This window comes from Urocampus carinirostris, chromosome 16 (assembly GCF_059441175.1).
Source record: "Urocampus carinirostris isolate Australia breed hairy pipefish chromosome 16, RoL_Ucar_1.0, whole genome shotgun sequence".
In the NCBI taxonomy this organism is placed as follows: Eukaryota; Metazoa; Chordata; class Actinopteri; order Syngnathiformes; family Syngnathidae; genus Urocampus; species Urocampus carinirostris.
In genome coordinates this window covers 4,131,006-4,153,435 of record NC_142364.1, presented here as the reverse complement: position 1 = coordinate 4,153,435, position 22,430 = coordinate 4,131,006, and the positions used below count along the sequence as shown (strand labels likewise).

The 22,430-nt window shown below is 40.8% G+C and overlaps 1 protein-coding gene across 1 annotated transcript in view; it reads right to left on the bottom strand.

Annotated features, from left to right (window-relative positions):
* palm2akap2 (PALM2 and AKAP2 fusion) overlaps positions 1 to 22,430 on the bottom strand; it is a 146,811-nt gene that overhangs the window by 42,038 nt on the left and 82,343 nt on the right. Inside the window, exon 9 of the mRNA XM_088320037.1 lies at positions 15,758 to 15,807. Coding sequence (XP_088176163.1) covers positions 15,758 to 15,807 — 50 coding nt within the window. The remainder of the gene's footprint in view (positions 1 to 15,757; positions 15,808 to 22,430) is intronic.

Below are 22,430 nucleotides of genomic sequence, written 5' to 3'. Positions count from 1 at the left end.
ATGATATTTTGAGCTGGTGCAATCTGTCATCCACTATCTTTTGTGTCAATGGGCTGCTATAAACTGACATAATTTCTGCCTCTCCGCTTTAACAATGCGCGCGCAGCTTCGAAACGTCACACTTGTTTACAAACATGGAAAGGGATATTTAGGTGTTAGATAGAGAGAGATAGAGATAGACAGAGAGAGAGACAGAGACAGAGAGAGATAGATAGATACTTTATTCATCCCAGGAGGGAAATTCACACTTCCAGCAGTATCCTTGTGTTGAAAATACAATAATAATAAAAGAAAAGAAATAGAATACATAAATACCCAATAAAACGTTTTGCTATAGAGTATTTCAATAGTGCTACATAAAATACACACTGTAATAAAAATAGGGTAATATGCAAATGTGCGGGTGGGGTTTAATGTGGGCTTTTACTCCCCCGGGTGGAGTTAAAGAGCCTCATGACATGAGGAGGAATAGATGTGTTGGGTAAGACAGTACTGTAGTGCTTATTTTCGCCACTACCGGTATGTGGCAGTGTGAGAGGTCACCCAGCATCCGGAATCCGCTTCATCTTCCTAGTTTGTGTGTAAATATTCTATACTGTATCTGCTATAAACTGACATGAATTCTGCCATTCTGCTTTAACAATCCACACGCAGCTTCGAAACGTCACACTTCTTTACAAACACGGAAAGGGCTATTTAGGTGTTGGGTAACAATTGAGTTGAATACAGAAGAAAAAGAAAAGAAAGAAAGTACTGTATGTATAAAAAGCGTAAAAATTAGACACATTTGGACTCTTTTTCATGCTACTGACTGATCCATAGCAGAAATGAATTCAATCTTTCAAATCTTAGAGCCTGCTGATCTTTTGCTTTTTGTTTTACTTAGAATCAACCCTGCAAACCCCAGCTGCCCCCCAACCCCATGCTAACAGAATATGGAGACAGCTGCAAGCTAGCAATATTATTTTGGGGGAGTCTCGAAAGCAGGGAATTCCAATCATGGAAACAAAAGGATATAAAAACATGCACCAGCAGAAACAGAAATAGGCAGAGCCCTGCTATATCATTCAAATAATAAAACAAAACAATGGATGGAACATTCTTCTCTGGGGAGTACAGAGAGAAAGGAATTAAATGCATCAAGAGGCCAAAGAACATTCGATTTTGTTGTCAAAAAGACTCTACGCTTCAAATAAAGAGATGAATATCTCCAAACGTCCAGAAAACAAGGCCACCACAGCTCGTCTTTGCAGAGCTCATCAAGTAATTCTCTTTTCCCGCCAGGTCCGTGGAGAGCAGCGGGCGCTAATCACTTGTCTATTTCGGGAAACCAGCTTACAAAATTGAGATTGACGACGGAACAAAACAGTAGGGCAGGCCAACTTCTCTGAGCCGCGGATTTATTGGAACAGAAGTCGCTCGTCCTATCTACAGGTAAATGAAGAGAGTTGGAAGTGAACAAATGGGAATATATACAATAGGCTTATGTACAATAATATGTACAGTATATGATTACCGTATTTTCCGCACTATAGGGCGCACCGGGTTATAGGGCGCACCCCCAAAAAATAGTTTTTGGTCCTATATCTTCCATAGATAAGGCGCACCGGATGATAAGGCGCTACAATGGGAACGTGGACAAAACAGTCAGATGGTTCAGTCCAACTTCTTACCCCCTTAACATTCCCAAAGCTTGCAAATACGTGTCGTAGACACGTGCGGATGCGGTGTCTGTACGATGTCACTCAAATGCATCATTTCAAATATCATTCGGAAGGTTAAAGTCTTGGGATTCAAGAAATGCCAACCATTCCTTAGATTCTATTTTCTTTATCGCTCGCAACTTTACTGTGCAAATGTTTACAAATACAGACTAATGAAACATGTTTCTTTATGGCGTAGTTTAGCAAGCTTGCTATTCAGTCATCTTTTTCGGCCAATTGCGGGGTTTGTTTCGGCCTTCTAGCCTATCTGAGGCTCCGAATAACTTCAGCCAATAGCGATCGATTTAACGGATGATTGACACATCTTTTTCGGCCAATTGCAGGGTTTGTTTCGGCCCTCTAGCCTATCCGAGGCTCCGAATAACATTAGCCAATAGCGATCGATTCAAATGATGATTGACACATTGGTTAGCCAATGAAACACCGGTATATAAATCCCAGCATACACCGCGGACTACTCCACGTTCGGGGGAAAATAGAGTCGGCGGCTGTTGCGTAAGTTGCAAGACCTTACGATTTAATATTGATCCATATATAAGGCGCACTGTGTTATAAGGCGCATGGTCAGCTTTTGAAAAAAATTAAGACTTTTAGGTGCGCCTTATAGCGCGGAAAATACGGTACTCCATGGATGACCACAGATGAGGTTAAAACCTATCCTCGTAACCCTGGAGCCTGATCTGTTTGTAAACCCAGTCTAAATCAAAACCTGGACTTACCAATGCAGGTAAGTACGGCGTTACATTAGGGACAAAAAATAGAATTTTAAACAGAAAATGTCAAGAACCGGAACAGGATCAGGACCCAAACACGTGACGTTTCTCACACAAGACTTTTATTTCACGGGAAATGGGAGTCCAGTGTTCTGGTTTGCCCGCGTCCCTGCGTCCTAGACGCATCATTTTTGCTGGGGACGCATAGTCTCAAATCAACGTGCGTCCCCGGCACGCAACTTTTTTGACACAAAATTGTCTTTATTACACGATTACATTTTTTTTAAACAAAGATTTACCGCACTCCAAACTTTTCGTCAGGCAGATCAGGCAGGTGTTGTTTTGGTCTCGCGGTTTGAGTTTTCGTCAGCACGCCGATCTCGAGTTGTGTGGTGAAAAGTCCGTCTCTTTTTAGAGAACCGGCTTTTTCGGCTCAACTCATTCAGGAGAGCCGGCTCTCAAACGGCTCACTTGCTTTGATGCGTTATATTACGAATGATGATGTTGTGTAAAGAAGTTAAGAAAAAAAGGAAGTATAAAAGGAGAAAATGAAAAAAAGACAGGTTTGTGGTTATCCCTTAAATCGGTATATTACTAACAATAATTTGATGCAGAAAATAAATCAATAATTTGATGATTAAAACTGAATGAATAACACTAAATTTTGGGGAGCCATAGATCTCTGTCGGGACCCATAGATTTTTGAGCATGCGAGTCCCCGGGACCCATCACTTTTCACAGCTAAAATGAACACTGGGAGTCATGCACGTTAGGCAGCAGTCTGGCGTGGAATGATAGGAAGCCAGAGGCTGACGAGATCGATACCAATTGCCTGAGCAGATATCGGACGGATGGGGTCGATACCGGACAGGACGGGACAGACAGGATTGATATCAAAACAGGATATCAAAATTAAACAGGACAAACTAGACGGGAACGAAACTGAAAACCGATATTAAACAGAACAAAATAAACGGGAACAATACCGAAGAGGAAATACCAACAGGAAACAAGACCGAGTCAAAACCCACGTCTTGCGCGGCAGAGGTTCGTTGCCGGACTGCTAAAGGTTGAGTGAGAGCACTGAGCTTAAATAGAAGGAAATCCAATCTGTCAATGAGCCCCAGCTGGCGCCACACAGGCGGGGCCAATTGGGCGCCATGGCAACCGTGACAGAAAATGCATTGGGTGGTTTTGAATTTGATTTTTTCAGTTTGTATAGGATTAGAGAGTTTGAAATTAAGACAATCACATTATGGAAATAAATGTAAAAGTAATTATGTAAGTTGTATTTTTCAGCTAAAATATAATTTTTTTTTAACTGTGTTTATTCTTTTTTAGATAAAAGACTAATTTTGTTCTCTCCTCCCACCCGGCATTCAACCCTAAGAATAAAACCGACTTCTACTTCCTAGTTCGTGTGTAAACATTCTATACTGTATCTTCAGCGCGCTAAGAACTTTGACATTTTTATTGTTTAATATCTTGTGCATCCATTCAATATAGTTGGTGTGAAGTGTAAAGAAGAGGTGAGCCGTTTCATTTCGAATGAAAGTGGAATAAGAAAGCTTGATGCGGTTGAGAAAATGTTTCGATCGCTTTTTTTTTTGCCCACTCTCTACCATGGAGGACCTCTTAAAGCTCATCTTCCAAAAGTAAGTTAAACTCAACTTAATTTATCTCTATAGACCATATTATTTCATGAAATGTTTATTTTTTAGTACAAAACAATACAGGTTACTTAAACATAGAAAATATAGCACTGAAGCAACTTACGAACAAATTCAACTTACGAACGATCGTATGTTTGTAAGTAGGGCAGCCTGTATACAGTGAAAGAGAAATTCACAACGATGCCTTTACCTACGTTAACCAAATCAAGTTAATTTAGAAATAAAAACCGATTTTCTAATATGAATGTTCTGAAATCAAAATGAAATATTTATATTTTTAATTCTCTGATGTTTGTTTTTTAGTGCAACCCTGTAGTTTTAATTTTAATGGAAATTATAGTCAGGTGCGCCTTGTATATAAAATAAATAACTCACATGAATATTTTGAGGGTGCTCCTTAAAATCAGATGCACCTTATAGTCTAAAAAATACGGTATATGTTTTTCAGTTTTAAATGTTCTATTTTTTGCAGATTTTCACATTTTGTTCATATTTTGGTATTAATGGTTCTTGAGGAACACACATTTTATTAACATTTTGATGATTTTGGACTGAATAGGAATGCCTTAAAATAACTTTCGGTGTTTAAAAAACAATCCTAAACGGATTATCGCAGATTACGGAGATCATCTCTCCCTCATGCCATGAGGCTCTTTAACTCCACCCGGAGGAGTAAAAGTCCACATTAAATCCCACCCCCACATTTGCATATTACCCTATTTTTATTACAGTGTGTATTTTCCGTAGCACTATTGAAATACACTATATCAACACGTTATATTGGGTATTTTTGAATTCTATATCTTTTATTTGATGATTTTATTTTTCAACACAAGGATACTGCTGGAAGTGTGAATTTCCCTACGGGGATGAATAAACTATCCATCTATATCTATCTATTCCTGTTTATCAGTGTTTGAATGCAGTCTTTCCATGTTGTTCCTTTTTCATTTGACATATAAGGAACGGGAAATCAAACGGCGTGACGGCTTCCACATGATTGGTGTATTGCAGTTCCTGCAACTATTGCGAGGAACAAAAACACAAAAAAACACGTAGAAATAAATCTAAAGCTGACACAGCGTGACAATGACATGCATACTCAAAATAGCAACACCGACAAAGACAAAGGAAACAACAAAAAAAGTACTTTTTTGTTCTGCCAAAGGAGGGGGTTGTCACATGACTTTTGTGCAGAGACCTTAACTCAGGGTTCGTACAGCCTTTTCATGACCAAATACAAGCACTTTTGAAGTACTTTCAAAGCCAATATTCACATTTTCCCCATTACCATAAAAAGAAGAAATCTGGTGTAAATCATGTGTTTTCCAGAGCCACAAATATATCTGCGGTTTGCACGTGCAGTTTTTAATCTAGCGTGGCAAGAAGGAAGCCTTTTCTTAAAGATATCCATAAAAAGTGTCGTTTAAAGGGAGACACACCAAATATGTGGAAGAAGGAGCTCGAGGCAGATGAGACCAAAATAAAACTTTATGGCAACAATTCAAGATGTTATGTTTGGCGTAAAAGCAGCACAGCTCATCACCCTCAACAAACCATCCCCACCGTCAAACATGGTGGTGGCAATATCATGGTTTGGGCCTGCTTTTCTTTAGCAGGGACAGGGAAGATGGTTAAAATTGATGAAGCCAAATACGGGACCATTCTGGAAGAAAACCTGATAGAGTCCGCAAAAGACCTGAGACTGGGACGGAGATTTGGCTTTGGATCCAAAACATAAAGCTACAATGGAATGGTTTACCAAAAAACTTATCAAGGTGTTAAAATGGCCGAGTGCAGACCTCAATCCAATTGCGAATTTGTGGAAAGACCTGAAAACTGTTCACAAACGCTTTCCATCCAACCTCACTGAGCTCGAGCTGTTTTGCAAGGAGGAATGGGCCAAAATATCAGTTTCCCAATGTGCAAAACTGATAGAGACATACCCTGAGCGACTTGAAGCTGTAATCGCAGCACAAGGTGTTGCTACAAATTAGTAACTCAATGGGGCTGAATCATTTTGCGCACCCACTTTTTCGTTTTTTATTTGTTAGAAAAGTTAAAATATCCAATAAAAATGTATTCCACTTCATGATTGTGTAAATATTTTTTGAGATGATGAAGCTTATATTTTCAGTTGCAGGAAATTCTTCCCATTACAATTTACCACTGGAAAACCCTACCTTAATTTTTTTTCGCATGGCCCATAATAAATGTCCATAATGAATATATAACCCTTGCACTTACAGAAATTTCATAGTGTCATGTTTAGGTGTCCCATAGAGGGTGATAAACAATGCCATACAAACTAATGCCAGCTGCCATTATTCAAGAGGGAAGAAATAGATATTGCTAAGCAAAACTACCAAAACGCAGTGTTTGTGTCATTTTCAAGCCGACTCGTTGTGAAACATGGCAACAATTTCAAGCATTCACAAACACTTCACTCAAAATCGAAGCACTTTTAAATCCTAGAAAACACAATAATAAAATTCAAGCATTTTCAAGGATACGTTTTTGCAATGTCAAGAATCAATACAGAATCCTTGAACTGCTATACATTTCATTGTGCTCTTATTAGGTGTAGCATGCACCTGTCGAACAGGGCGATCACTTCATGAGACAATGCCATACAAACTAATACTGGCTGCCGTTAGTTTTGAGGGAAGAATAAAATGCAATGTTAATGCATAGCAATCGGGGTTCATTGTCAGTGTATTTTTTCAGAAGACTTGATGAAAAACTTTAACAATTTCAAGCACTCCACCCACAATTCAAGCACTTCTTAAGCCTTAAAAACAAAAAAATAAAATTCAAGAATTTTTAAGGGATTTCAAGCACCCATATGAACCCTGTAGTGGGATCGGCCCAGCTCTTATATAGCAACAATTTGAAGCACTTGATACGAATGAACTAGTGCACATTCTGCAGTGCCCTGTTAAGGTGTAGCATATACCTGTCCCGTAGGGGGCGATGATGCTTAATAGGACAATGCTATACAAACTAATGCCAGCTGCTGCTAATCAAAAGGGAACTTGATGACAAACTCGGTGACAATTTCAAGCATTTACAAGCACTTGCACCCAAAATTCCAGATCTTTTCAATCCTTGAAAACACAACATTAAAATCCAAACTTTTTCAAGGATTTCAAGCACCCGTCTGAACCCTGTAGTGGGCTCATTGTGGAGATCGGACCAGCTCTTACATAGCAAAAATCTCAATCATTTGATACAAATAAACTAGTGCACATTCCTAGGTGCACTGTTTAGATATAGCATGCACCTGTCCCATAGGGGGCGATGGTGATTAACAGTATGCTATACAAACTAATGCCGGCTGCTGTTAATCACCAGGGAAGAAACAAATGCAATGCCAAGGCGAAGCCACCATCGATCAGTGTGGAAATCATTTTTAAGCAGACTTGATAACAAACCCGGTGACAATTTCAAGCATTTACAAGCACTGCAACCAAAATTCCAGAGCTTTTCCATCCTTGAAAACCCAACATTTAAATCCAAACCTTTTCAAGGATTTCAAGCACCCGTCTGAACCCTGTAGTGGGCTCAATCTGGAGATTGGACCAGCAAAAATCAGAATCAATTGATACAAATAAACTAGTGCACATTCCTTAGTGCCCTGTTTAGGTGTAGCATACACCTGTCCCATAGGGGGCGATGGTGCTTAACAGTATGCTATACAAACTAATGCCGGCTGCTGTTAATCACCAGGGAAGAAACAAATGCAATGCCAAGGCGAAGCCACCATAGATCAGTATCAAAATCATTTTTAAGCAGACTTGATGACAAACTTTGTGACAATTTCAAGCATTTACAAGCACTGCAACCAAAATTCCACGGATTTTCAATCCTTGAAAACACAACATTTAAATCCAAACCTTTTCAAGGATTTCAAGCACCCGTCTGAACCCTGAAGATTGGACCAGCTCTTACATAGCAAAAATCTCAATCATTTGATACAAATAAACTAATGCACATTCCCAAGTGCACTGTCTAGATGTAGCATATACTTGTCCTGTAGGGGGCAATGGTGCTTAACAGTACACTATACAAACTAATGCCGGCTGCTGTTAATCACCAGGGAAGAAACAAATGCAATGGCAAAGCGAAGCCACCATAGATCAGTATCAAAATCATTATTAAGCAGACTTGATGACAAACTCGGTGACAATTTCAAGCATTTACAAGCACTGCAACCAAAATTCCACGGATTTTCAATCCTTGAAAACACAACATTTAAATCCAAACCTTTTCAAGGATTTCAAGCACCCGTCTGAACCCTGAAGATTGGACCAGCTCTTACATAGCAAAAATCTCAATCATTTGATACAAATAAACTAATGCACATTCCCAAGTGCACTGTCTAGATGTAGCATATACTTGTCCTGTAGGGGGCAATGGTGCTTAACAGTACACTATACAAACTAATGCCGGCTGCTGTTAATCACCAGGGAAGAAACAAATGCAATGCCAAGGCGAAGCCACCATCGATCAGTGTGGAAATCATTTTTAAGCAGACTTGATAACAAACCCGGTGACAATTTCAAGCATTTACAAGCACTTCACCCAAAATTGCAGAGCTTTTCAATCCTTGAAAACACAACATTTAAATCCAAACCTTTTCAAGGATTTCAAGCACCCGTCTGAACCCTGTAGTGGGCTCAATCTGGAGATTGGACCAGCAAAAATCTGAATCAATTGATACAAATAAACTAGTGCACATTCCTTAGTGCCCTGTTTAGGTGTAGCATACACCTGTCCCATAGGGGGCGATGGTGCTTAACAGTATGCTATACAAACTAATGCCGGCTGCTGTTAATCACCAGGGAAGAAACAAATGCAATGCCAAGGCGAAGCCACCATAGATCAGTATCAAAATCATTTTTAAGCAGACTTGATGACAAACTTTGTGACAATTTCAAGCATTTACAAGCACTGCAACCAAAATTCCACGGATTTTCAATCCTTGAAAACACAACATTTAAATCCAAACCTTTTCAAGGATTTCAAGCACCACTCATTTGATACAAATAAACTAATGCACATTCCTAGATGGGGCAGCACGGCGGCGCAGTGGTTAGCGCTTGTGCGGCACAGTTCATGTCATGGGAACCTGTCGTGGGTTCAAATCCAGCTCCAGGCTTCCTGTGCGGAGTTTGTGTGTTCTCCCCGTGCTTGCGTGGGTTTCCTCCGGGCACTCCGGTTTCCTCCCACGTTCCAAAAAACATGCATTTCAGGTGAATTGGCCGGTCCAAATTGTCCCTAGGTGTGAATGAGCGAATGAGTTGTCTGTCCCTGTGTGCCCTGCGATTGGCTGGCAACCAGTTCAGGGTGTCCCCTGCCCACTGCCCGGAGATGGCTGGGATGGGCTCCAGCCCCCCCGCGACCCTAATGAGGATAAGCGGTACGGCTAATGAGATGAGATGAGATGAGACATTCCTAAATGCACTGTTTAGATTTAGCATAAACTTGTCCTGTAGGGGGCAATGGTGCTTAGCTATGCTATACAAACTAATGCCGGCTGCTGTTAATCACCAGGGAAGAAACAAATGCAATGGCAAGGCGAAGCCACCATTGATCAGTATCAAAATCATTTTTAAGCAGACTTGATGACAAACTTTGTGACAATTTCAAGCATTTACAAGCACTGCACCCAAAATTCCAGAGCTTTTCAACCCTTGAAAACACAACATTTAAATCCAAACCTTTTCAAGGATTTCAAGCACCCGTACCGACCCTGTTCACTTAGATCTGTTTGAGGCTGAACAGATTTCCTTCTGGCATCCCCCCTACCCCCATCCCAGCCACCATTTCCCCCCTCCATGCAGGCAGGAACACCTGGCTTGTCCTTTATCTCTCCTTGGAGATTTTGCCTCGCGTCTGTTCCTGTTATTCGTTCCCGGTTTCGACCCAGCACCCCTCCCTGACCTTCCACCCCAAGCAATGCTTTCTGGGAACAGAAGAACACAGATAGCATTCCTGGACGTCAGTGGTCAGCAACCACCGGGCCGCGGACCAGTTCGGGGCCGTGGGTTTTTGCGTAGTGGGCCACGCAAAAAACAAAGTTGTTTTTAGAGAAAAAACAGTTTCCTACTTTTTTGCTTCCACATTTCTGTTCAAATGGTAAATGATCTGCATTTCTATAGCGCTTTACAAGTCAATAAAGACCTCCCAAAGCGCTTTACAATGTGCTTCACACTTACCCATTCACACACACACTCACACACAGGGTTGGGTAGGGTTACTTGAACTGGATTACTTTCAATGACTTTTGGATGACTCCAATACCAAATATGCTAATAAAAGACAAAAGAAACTAAATATGAATAAAATGATGACGCACAACACATGGTAAGCTTTCTCTCCTGGCTTTGATCTCCGGCAAAACGAACATAAAATGCCACAGAAACAAAATGAAAATAAATCCAAACAGCTTGCCAACATCATTTTTGCCGTTTTATGTATTCCGTTACTCCCCAAGCCTGCACAAAATTTAGTCATTTCATTCCTATTTAGTTTATTTTGTCTTTTATTAGCATATTTGGTATTGGAGTAATCCAAAAGTAATTGAAAGTAATCAAGTTAAAGTAACCCTACACAACCCTGCTCACACACCAATATTCAGCCATGCAAGGCGCCTACCTGCTTATTGGGTGCATGAGGGATTCAGTGTCTTGCCCAAGGACACTTGGACATATAACACGGAGGAGCCGGGAATCGAACCTGCGACCTCTTGATCCCAAGACGAGCGCGCATTTCCCTTTTTTTTTATTGTACATGATCCATTTTCAACCCTTTTTTTGTCCAATAGAGAAACACAACCAAAATAGAATAGGATAGAATATACCTTTATTTTCATTGTTACAAAATGGGTTAACATATTGTGACAACGAAGTTGGACATGACACTCCAGTTTCACACATTCACAGTGAGGTAAAAAACCCAAGAAGATAAAGGAACAGAGAAGATAAGGTTAAGCCCATCCAAGTCCATTGCATACGTTTTTGTACACAGACAGCAAAATATATTGTGAAAATGTCCAGCCTAAAGGGACAGTGTGTATTTTTTGACCACTAGATGTCGCTCTTTTGTGTAGTGCAGTTAAAAACCAGCGTAAAAAGCTCAAGGAAAAATGCAAACTGTGGCTACTTAAGCGAAAACAAACTGCACAATTTTCATTCTCAGTTTTCTAAAAACTCATAGCAGCAAGATTACCAAAGATGATGTCAGATCCTTCTATTTGTGGCTTATTTATTTAATAGATCCTTCAAAAAAATTGAAGTTTGGGTGTTATCATATTTGAGCAATGATGGATCAGTCGAAAAATATCGCTCACCACAATCGCAAAACATTAGAAGCAATGGGAATTGAGTGACGGTTCCTAACCACTAGATCACAGGTGTCAAACAGGCGGCCCGCGGGCCAGATCAGACAACACTCAGAGAAGTGCAAGGGAAAAACGAGCTGCAAGTTGAAATATGTCAACTTGATGTTGCAAAGCCAGGTGCCTCTCACAAAGACACTATACTTGTATTTATCCCTCTTTCTCTCTCTCTCTCTCTCTCACCCCTTTTCTCCCACTCTGTCTCTTTCACTCTCTTTGTCTCTTATTTTCTCTCCCTTTGTTGCTCTTTGTCTCTTTCTCTCTCTGTTTCTTTTAACCTGTTTTGCTCTAACTTCCTTATTTCCTTTTCTCTTTCTCTCTTCATACCCTTCGCACTTTCTTTTCTCTCCTTCTGTTTTCCTATTTCTCTTTGGATTTCTTTCTTCCTCTCCCTTTCTTTTCCCCCTCTCTCACGACTTTTTATCTTTCCCTCTCTCTTTTTCTTTCTTTCTCTGTCCCGCCCTCTCTCCTTTTCCCTCCCTCTTTCTCTCATTTCTTTATCTCTCTTTTTCTTTCTCTTGAATCTACTCGTCCGGCCCCCGACAGAATGTTTGTTCTATCGTGTGGCCCCCGAGTTAAAATCAGTTTGACACCCCTGCACTAGATCAATGAGGATGTAGATGACACAGGAAAAGGCACTCTATTTCATCTCATCATTCCATTCTTGACGTGGCGCCATGATTCAAATAATTTATTGACAATGTGAACGCTGCCATAATAGAATGTACTATGTACAGTATTTTTATACATATATATATATATATATATATATATATATATATATATAGGCAGCACGGCAGCGCAGTGGTTAGCGCTTGTGCGGCACAGTTCATGTCATGGGAACCTGTCGTGGGTTCAAATCCAGCTCCAGACTTCCTGTGCGCAGTTTGTATGTTCTCCCCGTGCTTGAGTGGGTTTCCTCCGGGCATTCCGGTTTCCTCCCACGATCCAAAAACATGCATTTCAGGTGAATTGGCTGGTCCAAATTGTCCCTAGGTGTGAATGAGCGAATGAGTTGTCTGTCCCTGTGTGCCCTGCGATTGGCTGGCAACCAGTTCAGGGTGTCCCCTGCCCACTGCCCGGAGATGGCTGGGATGGGCTCCAGCCCCCCCGCGACCCTAATGAGGATAAGCGGTATGGCCAATGAGATATATATATATAAATGAAGGTATAATGATCCATACACAACGTCAATATCAAGGACAATCAAGACTGTTCTATTATTTTTAATTACAAAATTTAATTTAAGGGGCATCACCACCCTAAATGAGCACACAACTCTGATAAAATGCTTTTTAAATAAAGGTTTATAAAGGTATCGAAGACAAAATCAGTGTGTGTGAAAAGTGGGTTAAGTGAAAAAGTGGCCGTAACCCTCCGTTTTGGGGGTGCCTAAATTAAACCCGAGTGCCCCCTAAAATTATACAGCATTGCAACTGAGTCTGTGGAGGCTCCTGTGTATTATCGTGAAGGTATGTTATTATGGAAACCCCACTGTGCCGTCATTTCAATAGAAAAGGAGCATTCAATTGATAAAAAAATGCCTTAAAAACACTCAATTCATAAAAACGGTCTTCAAACATTAAATTGATAAAAAGGACATTAAAACGGAGATTCAAGCGCTAAAAACGGCCTTTTAAAATAAAAAGCCTTTGGCAAAATATTTTAATGAAAACGCTTTCGTAATTGAGTTTTTAGTGTTAAAACACAAGCAGTGGGTTGGTGGTGAGCACGCAGCCCCACAGTGCAGAAGTTCCGAGTTAAAGTCCAGCTACCGCAGCCTCCCCGTGTGGAGTTTGCATGTTCTCCTCTTACTAGCATTGGTTTCCTCTGACTTTAGTTTCCTCCCACATCCTAAAAACATGCATATCAGGTTACAGGGTGTCCCCTGCCCAGTGTCTGACAATGGCTGAGATGGGCTCCAGTACCCCCGCGACCCTACTGAGGATAATGGATGGATGTTCTATTACTTTAAGTGAACCAGCCAGACACTCTGAAGCTCTAAAACTAAAATCCAGCTGTCCTGAAGGCATCAAAGACAACACAAATCAGTGTCAGAATTGGGTTAAGGTCACCCCAGATGTAGGTTAAAGTGATGTGAGAGGCAATCGTAATTTCCTAGTGCTCATTTCCAGTTAATAAACACATACTTGAACGGATTTCTGTATCAGAAACAAAAAAAAACAACGGTGAGGATCCGATGACCTCCTCTGGCATGTGACAACCTTCACACGTCAAAAGCGATTTAGATCCAGAAGAAAAACGACGTATTTGAGCTTTTTTGGTTTCTCTTTCTGGAGAACTCCTTTGGAATCAAGAGGCGGAGCTTACCGAGCAGTTGTCTGGTTTTTCTCTTATTTTCCGTCTTCTTTGTCTGAAGATCACTCCTCCGATCTCAGATGTTTGATTCCCCGTCCTGCACTGGTGCCACGCGCCACTTTCTAGCGCCGGGCGGTGCTCCGTTGTGCTCGACAGCTGCTCGCCCCTCCCCCTTGACTCTCTCTCTCTCTCTCTCTTTTTCTCTCTCTAGCCACGCGTCGCTGAATAATGCAGTCGGCGTTCTAAGCCTTTCCAGAGACAATCAGAGGGCCGGCAGCACACAATGGGGGCCCACAATGGGGCTCCCATAGGCCCCCGCCCGGGTCGAGTTGCCTGTGACGAACTTCTCTTGCAAAACAAGCTAGCTCAGTGATGTTAAACATATGGCCCACGAGCAGAATCCGGCCTATTAGATCAGTGCTTCTTGATTATTTTCTGCCATGCCCCCTCAGAAGAAGAAATCCACCCCCGAAAGAAGTCTGTTTACTCATCCGGGTTTTCATGGGATACCTTAGGGGTCTGCTTAACTTCGTATCCAAATTTCATACTCGCTGCTCATACGGTGTGGAGGTTAAATGTAAATGAAAACACTGATGATGAGAACGCCACTGCTCCCTAGTGTAGTGGAGGAGCAATTGCACTTTATTCTATGGAAAGTAAAACAAAAAAAAAGTTCCCCAAGGTCAGACCGCGCCCCAGTTTGATGGACCCTCACCTGGCCCGCCTGGGTCAGGTTGCTTGTGACGAACTTCACTTGCAAAACAAGCTAGCTCAGCGATGTTAAACATACGGCCCACGAGCAGAGTCCGGCCTATTAGATCAGTGCTTCTTGATTATTTTCTGCTATGCCCCCTCAGAAGAAGAAATCCACCCCAGAAAGAAGTCTGTCTACTCATTCGGATTTTCATGGGATACCTTAGGGGTCTGCTCAACTTCGTATCCAAATTTCATACTCGCTGCTCATACGGTGTGGAGGTTAAATGTCAAGGAAAACACTGATTATGAGAACGCCACTGCTCCCTAGTGTAGTGGAGGTGCAATTGCACTTGATTTTATGGAAAGTAAAAAAATAAATAAAAGTTCAAGGTCGGACCGCGCCCCAGTTTGATGGACCCTCACCTGGCCCGCCTGGGTCAGGTTGCTTGTGACGAACTTCTCTTGCAAAACAAGCTAGCTCAGCGATGTTAAACATACGGCCCACGAGCAGAGTCCGGCCTATTAGATCAGTGCTTCTTGATTATTTTCTGCCATGTCCCCTCAGAAGAAAAAATCCACCCCCGAAAGAAGTCTGTCTACTCATCCGGGTTTTCATGGGATACCTTAGCTTCACTTTTTATCCAAATTTCATACTCACTGCTTATACGGTAAAGAGGTTAAATGTAAGTGAATCACTAGCAATGAGAACGCCACTGCTCCCTAGTGTAGTGAAGGTGCAATTGCACTTGATTTTATGGAAAGTAAAAAAATAAATAAAAGTTCCCCAAGGTCGGACCGCGCCCCAGTTTGATGGACCCTCACCTGGCCCGCCTCACTATTTGAGAACCGCTGCGTTAGATGATTTGATCCAGCCCACAGTACATTATTATTATTTTAAAGGGACCGTGTGTAGTATTATTCCCTCCTAGTGGTACAAAAAAACCTTCATTCAGTAAAAAATGTTATTTTTTTATACATTTTCAAAGGTCGAGAATGTCTTACTTTTACATAGTGGAATCCATACTCGGCAGTCCCCACCATGTTTGTCTGGCATCTTGCTGCTACGCTGTGCTCTCAGTACTGGTTTTCATTCGCATTAGACAATCCAGTACCATCTCGTGGTCAAATATTACTCAATGCACCTCTATATAAATGCTCTTTCCGGCCGCTGGAGGGCAGTATTGGGTTTGTATAGAGTGGTGAGTTGGTTCAAACGAAAATGGAACTCACCGTGGCAGGGTGAGGAAGTCCGTTTGTTGTTGAGGCCCAAACTCCATAACCTAGAAATGTTAAAGAAACTCAATTACGATTTGACATTTTATTTGTCTTCAATTGCTTAAAAATGACACATTCCAAACTCCATTTATTTTTTGCGACGGAGAAGAGATCATCAAAATAGCCCCAAATAAATAAATGAACAAATGAATCAATAAACGAGTATGTATATTTTTTTAGTAAAATAAATACAAATAAAAAATATTTGAATTATTATAAATAATATAAATTCATTATTATTTCCCTATTTAGGTAATTATGCACATTTTTTACCCTAAATAAATACATTTTTTTTAACTTGTTACAAAATAAAAAATAGAATATACTTTTGGCATTTAAACAAAAATACTCGGATAAAAATAGTAGTAAAATCATAAAAATCTAGCTTGAAATGAAGAGTTAAGTCAGATAAATATTTATTAAAATTATTTAATGAGAAAAAAAGTTTATCACATAAAACTACTTCAAATAAAAATGAGGGTGGGTGGAGCCCTTTAGCACACGGGTGGTAGGGGCTCCATTTCCTGTGGTGTGTATTGGGCAAGTAGAGCCTGGTGGTGCCCATCCCTGTCCAGGCCATAGATGTGTAAGGTTAGTTGGGTGGATCCCTTAAGCACACGGGAAGTCGGGCCACCATTTTCTGAGGTGTGTATTGGGCAAGTACAGCCTGGTGGCGCCCATCCCTCTCCAGGCTATAAATGTGTAAATTTGGTTGGGTGGAAGCCTTAAGCACACGGGTTGTCGGGCCACCATTTCCTGTGGTGTGCATTGGGCAAGTACAGCCTGGTGGTGCCCATCCCTGTCCAGGCCATACATGTGTTAAGTTAGTTGGGTGGATCCCTTAAGCACACAGGTTGTCGGGCCACCATTTCCTGTGGTGTGTACTGGGCAAGTACAGCCTGATGGCGCCCATCCATCTCCAGGCCATAAATGTGTTAGGTTGGTTGGATGGATGGATCCCTTTAGCACAGGGATTGTACGGGCACCATTTCCTGTGGTGTGTATTGGGCAAGTGCAGCCTGGTGGCGCCCATCCATTTCCAGGCCATACATGTGTAAGGTTAGTTGGGTGGATCCCTTAAGCTCACGGGTTGTCGGGCCACCATTTCCTGTGGTGTGCATTGGGCAAATACAGCCTGGTGGTGCCCATCCCTCTCCATGTCATAAATGTGTAAATTTGGTTGGGTGGATCCCTTAAGCACACGGGTTGTCAAGCCACCATTCCCTGTGGTGTGTACTGGGCTAGTACACCCTGGTGGCGCCCATCCCTCTCCAGGCCATAAATGTGTTAATTTGGTTGGGTGGATCCCTTCAGCACACGGATTATACGAGCACCATTTCCTGTGGTGTGTATTGGGCAAGTACACCCTGGTGGCGCCCATCCCTCTCCAAGCCATACATGTGTTACGTTGGCTGGTTGGATCCCTTAAGCACACTGATTGTACGGGCCACCATTTCCTGTGGTGTGTATCGGGCAAGCACAGCCTGGCGACGCCCATCCTTCCCAAATTTTAGTAAAATCAGAAAGAAAAAGTTTAAAATATTTGCATTATTTATTCCAAATTGGATATTTTTCCAGGGAAAAAAAATGAAAGAGAAAAATATATTTAAGTTTAAAATATAAAACATTTATATATGCAGGAGTGAAATACACTTAGATAAAATAACACATAATAATGAAACTAATAGTAAATGATTTTGATGCTAACATTCATATTGTTGGATTTTTTTAAAGGTAAACAAAGAAAAAAACTTAAATCTAATTATATTTTTTTCTAGGGAAATTTGAGCATCGTTTGTAGAAGAAAATGTGACTTCATTATTTTTTAGTATTTCTGTTTTCTAACAATTCCTTTAACCAACCTGCCTTAAAAATGAACAATATGAAAAAAAATAAATCTAATGTGAGTCATATGCTTGATGTTGTAGGAGAATTGGATTATTGTGTTAGCGTTTTGTCCTAGATGTGGTTTCCACGGTGACGCTAATGCGATCAATCATCATATCCGGCCTATTTTGCCTTCTGCGCTTTGCATGCTATTTTTCCAGTGCATTCAGACCTATTATTATTATTTTTTGCTCTTAGTGCTTTTGGTGACTTACCTGACTTGTTTTAAGAAATAATGTATACTATAGTATATCATTTTTTGTGATAATAATACATAATTTGTGCCATTCTTTCACTTAAACTCAACAAAATGTGAAGACTGGTGAAAAAAAAATCACAGGGCTAAGCATAAGCTAAAAATACTGTGAAGTGACAATGTGTATTAATTCACCACTAGAGGTCACTGTAGCTTACAACTTAGCTAAAGCGTGTGCATATAAAGAAGAGGCCAAAATTGGACAGGACACAAAAGTGTTAATCCCATCAGCGACAACAAAAGACTGATCGAGCTGGAACACCGTAAGCGGCTGGAAAAGCCAATAGCTGGAGTTGGTCAGAGCTGGTATAAGTAGCTGACTATAGCGCACAGGTGTCAAACAGGCGGCCCGCGGGCCAGATCAGGCCCGCTAAGGGATCGAATCCAGCCCGCGAGACAACACTCAGAGAAGCGCAAGAGAAAAACAAGCTGCAGGTTGAAAGACACTGTACTTGTATCTCTCTCTCTCTTTTCCACCCCTTTTCTCCCACTCTGTCTCTTTCTCTCTCCGTGTCTTTTAACCTCTTTTGCTCTAACTTCCCTTTTCCCTCTTTTCTCTTTCTCTCTTCATACCCTTCGCACTTTCTTTTCTCTTTTCTCTCCTTCTGTCTTTCTATTTCTCTTTGGATTACTGTCTTCCTCTCCCATTATTTTCCCCCTATCTCACAACTTTTTATCTTTTGTTTCTCACGCTTTCTCCCTCTCTCTTTTTATTTATTTTCTTTTTCCCGCCTTCTCTCCTTTTCCCTCCCTCTTTCTCTTATTTCTTTATCTCTTTTTCTTTCTCTTTAATCTACTAGTCCGGCCCCTGACGGAATGTTTGTTTTATCGTGTGGCCCCCGAGTTAAAATGAGTTTGACACCCCTGCTATAGCGGTTAGCGCGAGAAGCTACTCTAAAGGCCAGTAAAATATTCCAAGAGCAAGCTTTATTTACATGGAGCAGCTAACATAGTATAATAATAGAGGCTATGAGCAAGTCATTACCTGCAGCTGAGTGGCTAAAATGAGTGGCTAGAGGATGAAACAGTGGGAAAAAAAGTGGAAGAACAGGACTCTCATACTCCTCAACACTACCTTTTTACGCATGATACTACTGCTTTTCTCTCCTTTAAAAAAACCTACCGATATTTTGTTTTTAAACCGACTGCTTTTTCCAATTTAAAGAACAATTCTCAAATTGAGACTAGTATTTTAGTCTAGAGTCTTTTCAGCCCTTTGATACTTCTTGTTATTAAGGGCTATACAAATAAACATGACTTGTCATGACTACTCTGCGTCTGCTTTATTTCGAAGTATTTTTAGCTTTTCTCGTTCCACGGACAGACTGAGGAGATCATTTATTCCTCATACCATGAGGCTCTTGAACTCCACCCGGGGGAGTAAAAGCCCACATTAAACCCCAACCCCCACATTTGCATATTACCCTATTTTTATTATAGTGTGTATTTTCTGTAGCACTATTTAAATACTCTAAGCAAAACGTTATATTGGGTATTTTTGTATTCTATATCTTTATTTTATTTTTCAACACAAGGATATTGCTGGAATTGTGAATTTTCCTACGGGGATGAATAAAGTATCTATTTATCTATCTATCTATCTATCTATCCATCTATTTATCTAGCTACAACAATCACATTAAATTTCCGTTTTGTTAATAGTTTGCCACTTTTGATTTGAACGTTTTTTTTTTTTTTTAATAGAGTAAATCCTTGCTGGATCGTAATTCCACTACTTCACAGATTTGCATTGTTGTTGATAGAAAACATCTTCCTGTTTGTCCAATCATAATGCAGAACACAATGCACAAAGTTGGACCTCTCCACCCGCTAAACCTGCTCAAGAACCTCATGCGGGTCCTTTGGCGTTCCAAAATGGCTTCCTGGTGTTTTTCAGAAATGTTTGATAATGGGAAATTATATGGTTTCTCTAGGACAGAACCTTAAGGTAAGTCTTCCATTACATCCACACGATCGTGGCAATCTATCATTAAGTGGATTGGGTACTTAATCCTTAATTCCTTATCCTCACTGTAAAATGTGGATCTGGAGTGCCACGTCCAATTTCGTTGCCACAATATATCCCATGTTGTAACAATGACAATAAAGGTATATTCAATTCTATTCTATTCTAATCCATACAGTTGTTGCAGTAAAACAGAAAGATTCTTTTTTAAATTATGACAGCATAGAAGTTATGTTTTAAAAAAACAACAAAACAATTATATAATTTCTATTTGTTAAACAATAACCTGAGCCTGTAAATTGGGTTGGTTCTTGAATAATAAATAAATGATGTCATCAATAAATTAAGGTTTCTACTTAGCGGGTTTTGTCTATAGTGGGAAGTTTGGAACGCAACCTTTGAAAAAAAAATAATAATTACTGAGTGTGTAATAAAATCTTGAGCTTTTTAATGTTGAAAGTATGGCAGGTATGGACTCAGTGACCATCACACTTAGGCCTAAGCTGTGGATGGTGAGTGACACTGAAGCAGGAGAAGCTAACAATAGCGGTTAGCGAACTGGCTAACATGAGTGACTAGAGAAGGAAACAGTGGGGAAAGTCAAAGATGCTTGAATCAGCAGCCATCACATGCAGAGCTCAACTGTGTGAGGTAAGGGAGTCATTAAACATCAAGCACCAATGGATAAGCTAACTTCTGGGCTTCCGTAGTAGCAAAATGGAGGCCCATCATGTCCGCTTCTATATGTCTTGCACTATTACCGTAAATTCCGGACTATAAGCCGCTACTTTTTTCCCAAACGTTCAACCCTGCGGCTTATTCAGTGATGCGGCCAATTTATGTCATTTTCCTAACAAAAGGTAAGATTTAGACCGGTGCAATATATGCGCTGAGGAAGACTGCAACTTCTTAGCTTGTGCACAAATTATATTAGCGTAGACATATCCTCATCATGCAAATTACAAAAAGAAAGGCACATGACGCAGCTTTCAAGCTAAACGCAATCGAGCAGTCCGATAAAGAAAGAAACAAAGCTACTGCACGTAAACTTTACTTTGCAAGCGTGTTGCTAGCGTGTTTTTGAATAAGGGAGCGTGGGACGACGTCTATATGACAAAGTCTCGTACCCATACTGAAGGAAGACGACTTTGATGACGTGATTTCTACATATACAGTATGTTTTTTTTAACAGACACGTTTGCTGTTTTGCGAGCGTGTTGCTAGTAGCATTTTGCTACCCTTCACAGGCACGGTTTGGGATGACAGTTATAATATTATTATTAAAGCTTTGAAAACTCTCTCGGTGTACCGTTTTTCTTTGTAAATATGTGTAACCATGTATAATATGTATTTGCAACTGTATATTTTTGTAATGTATTTATTTGATACACTTATTCTGATATGTTTTGCACGGGCCAATGAGAAAGAAGGTGTGCAACAAACGCGGGCTGACGGGAAGTGGAGTAAAGGTGAGACCTGTTTGTGTACGCAGCGGACAATAATGGATATATATTTTTCCCACCCTTACCTTTGGAAATATACATTTTTTTTCCCTTGGATTATTTTCAACGGGACCCGGACTCAAACTTTAAGTACCGGTATCATTTTCCGGTCATTATGCCGGCTGTAATTTTTGGACTGTGTACTTTATATTCAGTTACAATCGCTGGACTCAAAGTCGGGTTTGGGTTAATTTTGTGATTATGTTACATGTTTTAATGTGGGCGCATGCGGCTTATATACAGGTGCGGCTTGTGCAAGTTCAAAAGCGGTTATCCTCTCGAAATGTGGTGGGTGCGGTTTATAATCAGGTGCGCTCTATAGTCCGGAATTTACGGTAATAGAAATGTCCACACCTAAAATGATGACAAATGTGTTTTTGTTTATGATTCCAAACAATATTGTTTTATTTAAATGAAAGTAGTATTTTGAACTCACTAGGGGGCACCAGATCATACCTATAAGGAGAGACAGACGGAAGGAACAACAAGCAAGAACGCAAATGGAGAAAGTCAGCTTTATTCGTTCAAAGAGATTGAGAGGATACAAACGCCAGAGAGAAAGTCGTGAGGAAGATGTGTGATGGTGAGAACCAGAAAGAGAAACGTCAACAATAGAAAAAGAGCAAAAAAAATCAACAGTCCGTACAACCGTCAGAGGGAATAAAGGGCGCCCCCTACGGAGCTCAAGTAGTACTTCACCGAGTGGCAGTGTGAGATCTTTGAGCAAAAGTTCATTGTTTTGGGTTGAGAAGTCTCCACAGAAGACAAACGTGAAGGCAAAGATTTGCTGAGCATGCGGTTAAAAGGCGACCATGCAGAGACGGCCCATTAGGAACACATCTGCAGAGGGGATTAGCCGCTGGGGCTGGGGTGAGCAGACTGCGGCCCGTGGGCCACCTACGGCCCGTCGGGCTTTTTCATCGGACACAATAAATGCTATTAATACAAATGTGTTGTTTTATGCAAATATTGTACCCAGTTTCCCTTAGTGTGTGGAAAAAAATACAGTCATTGGAT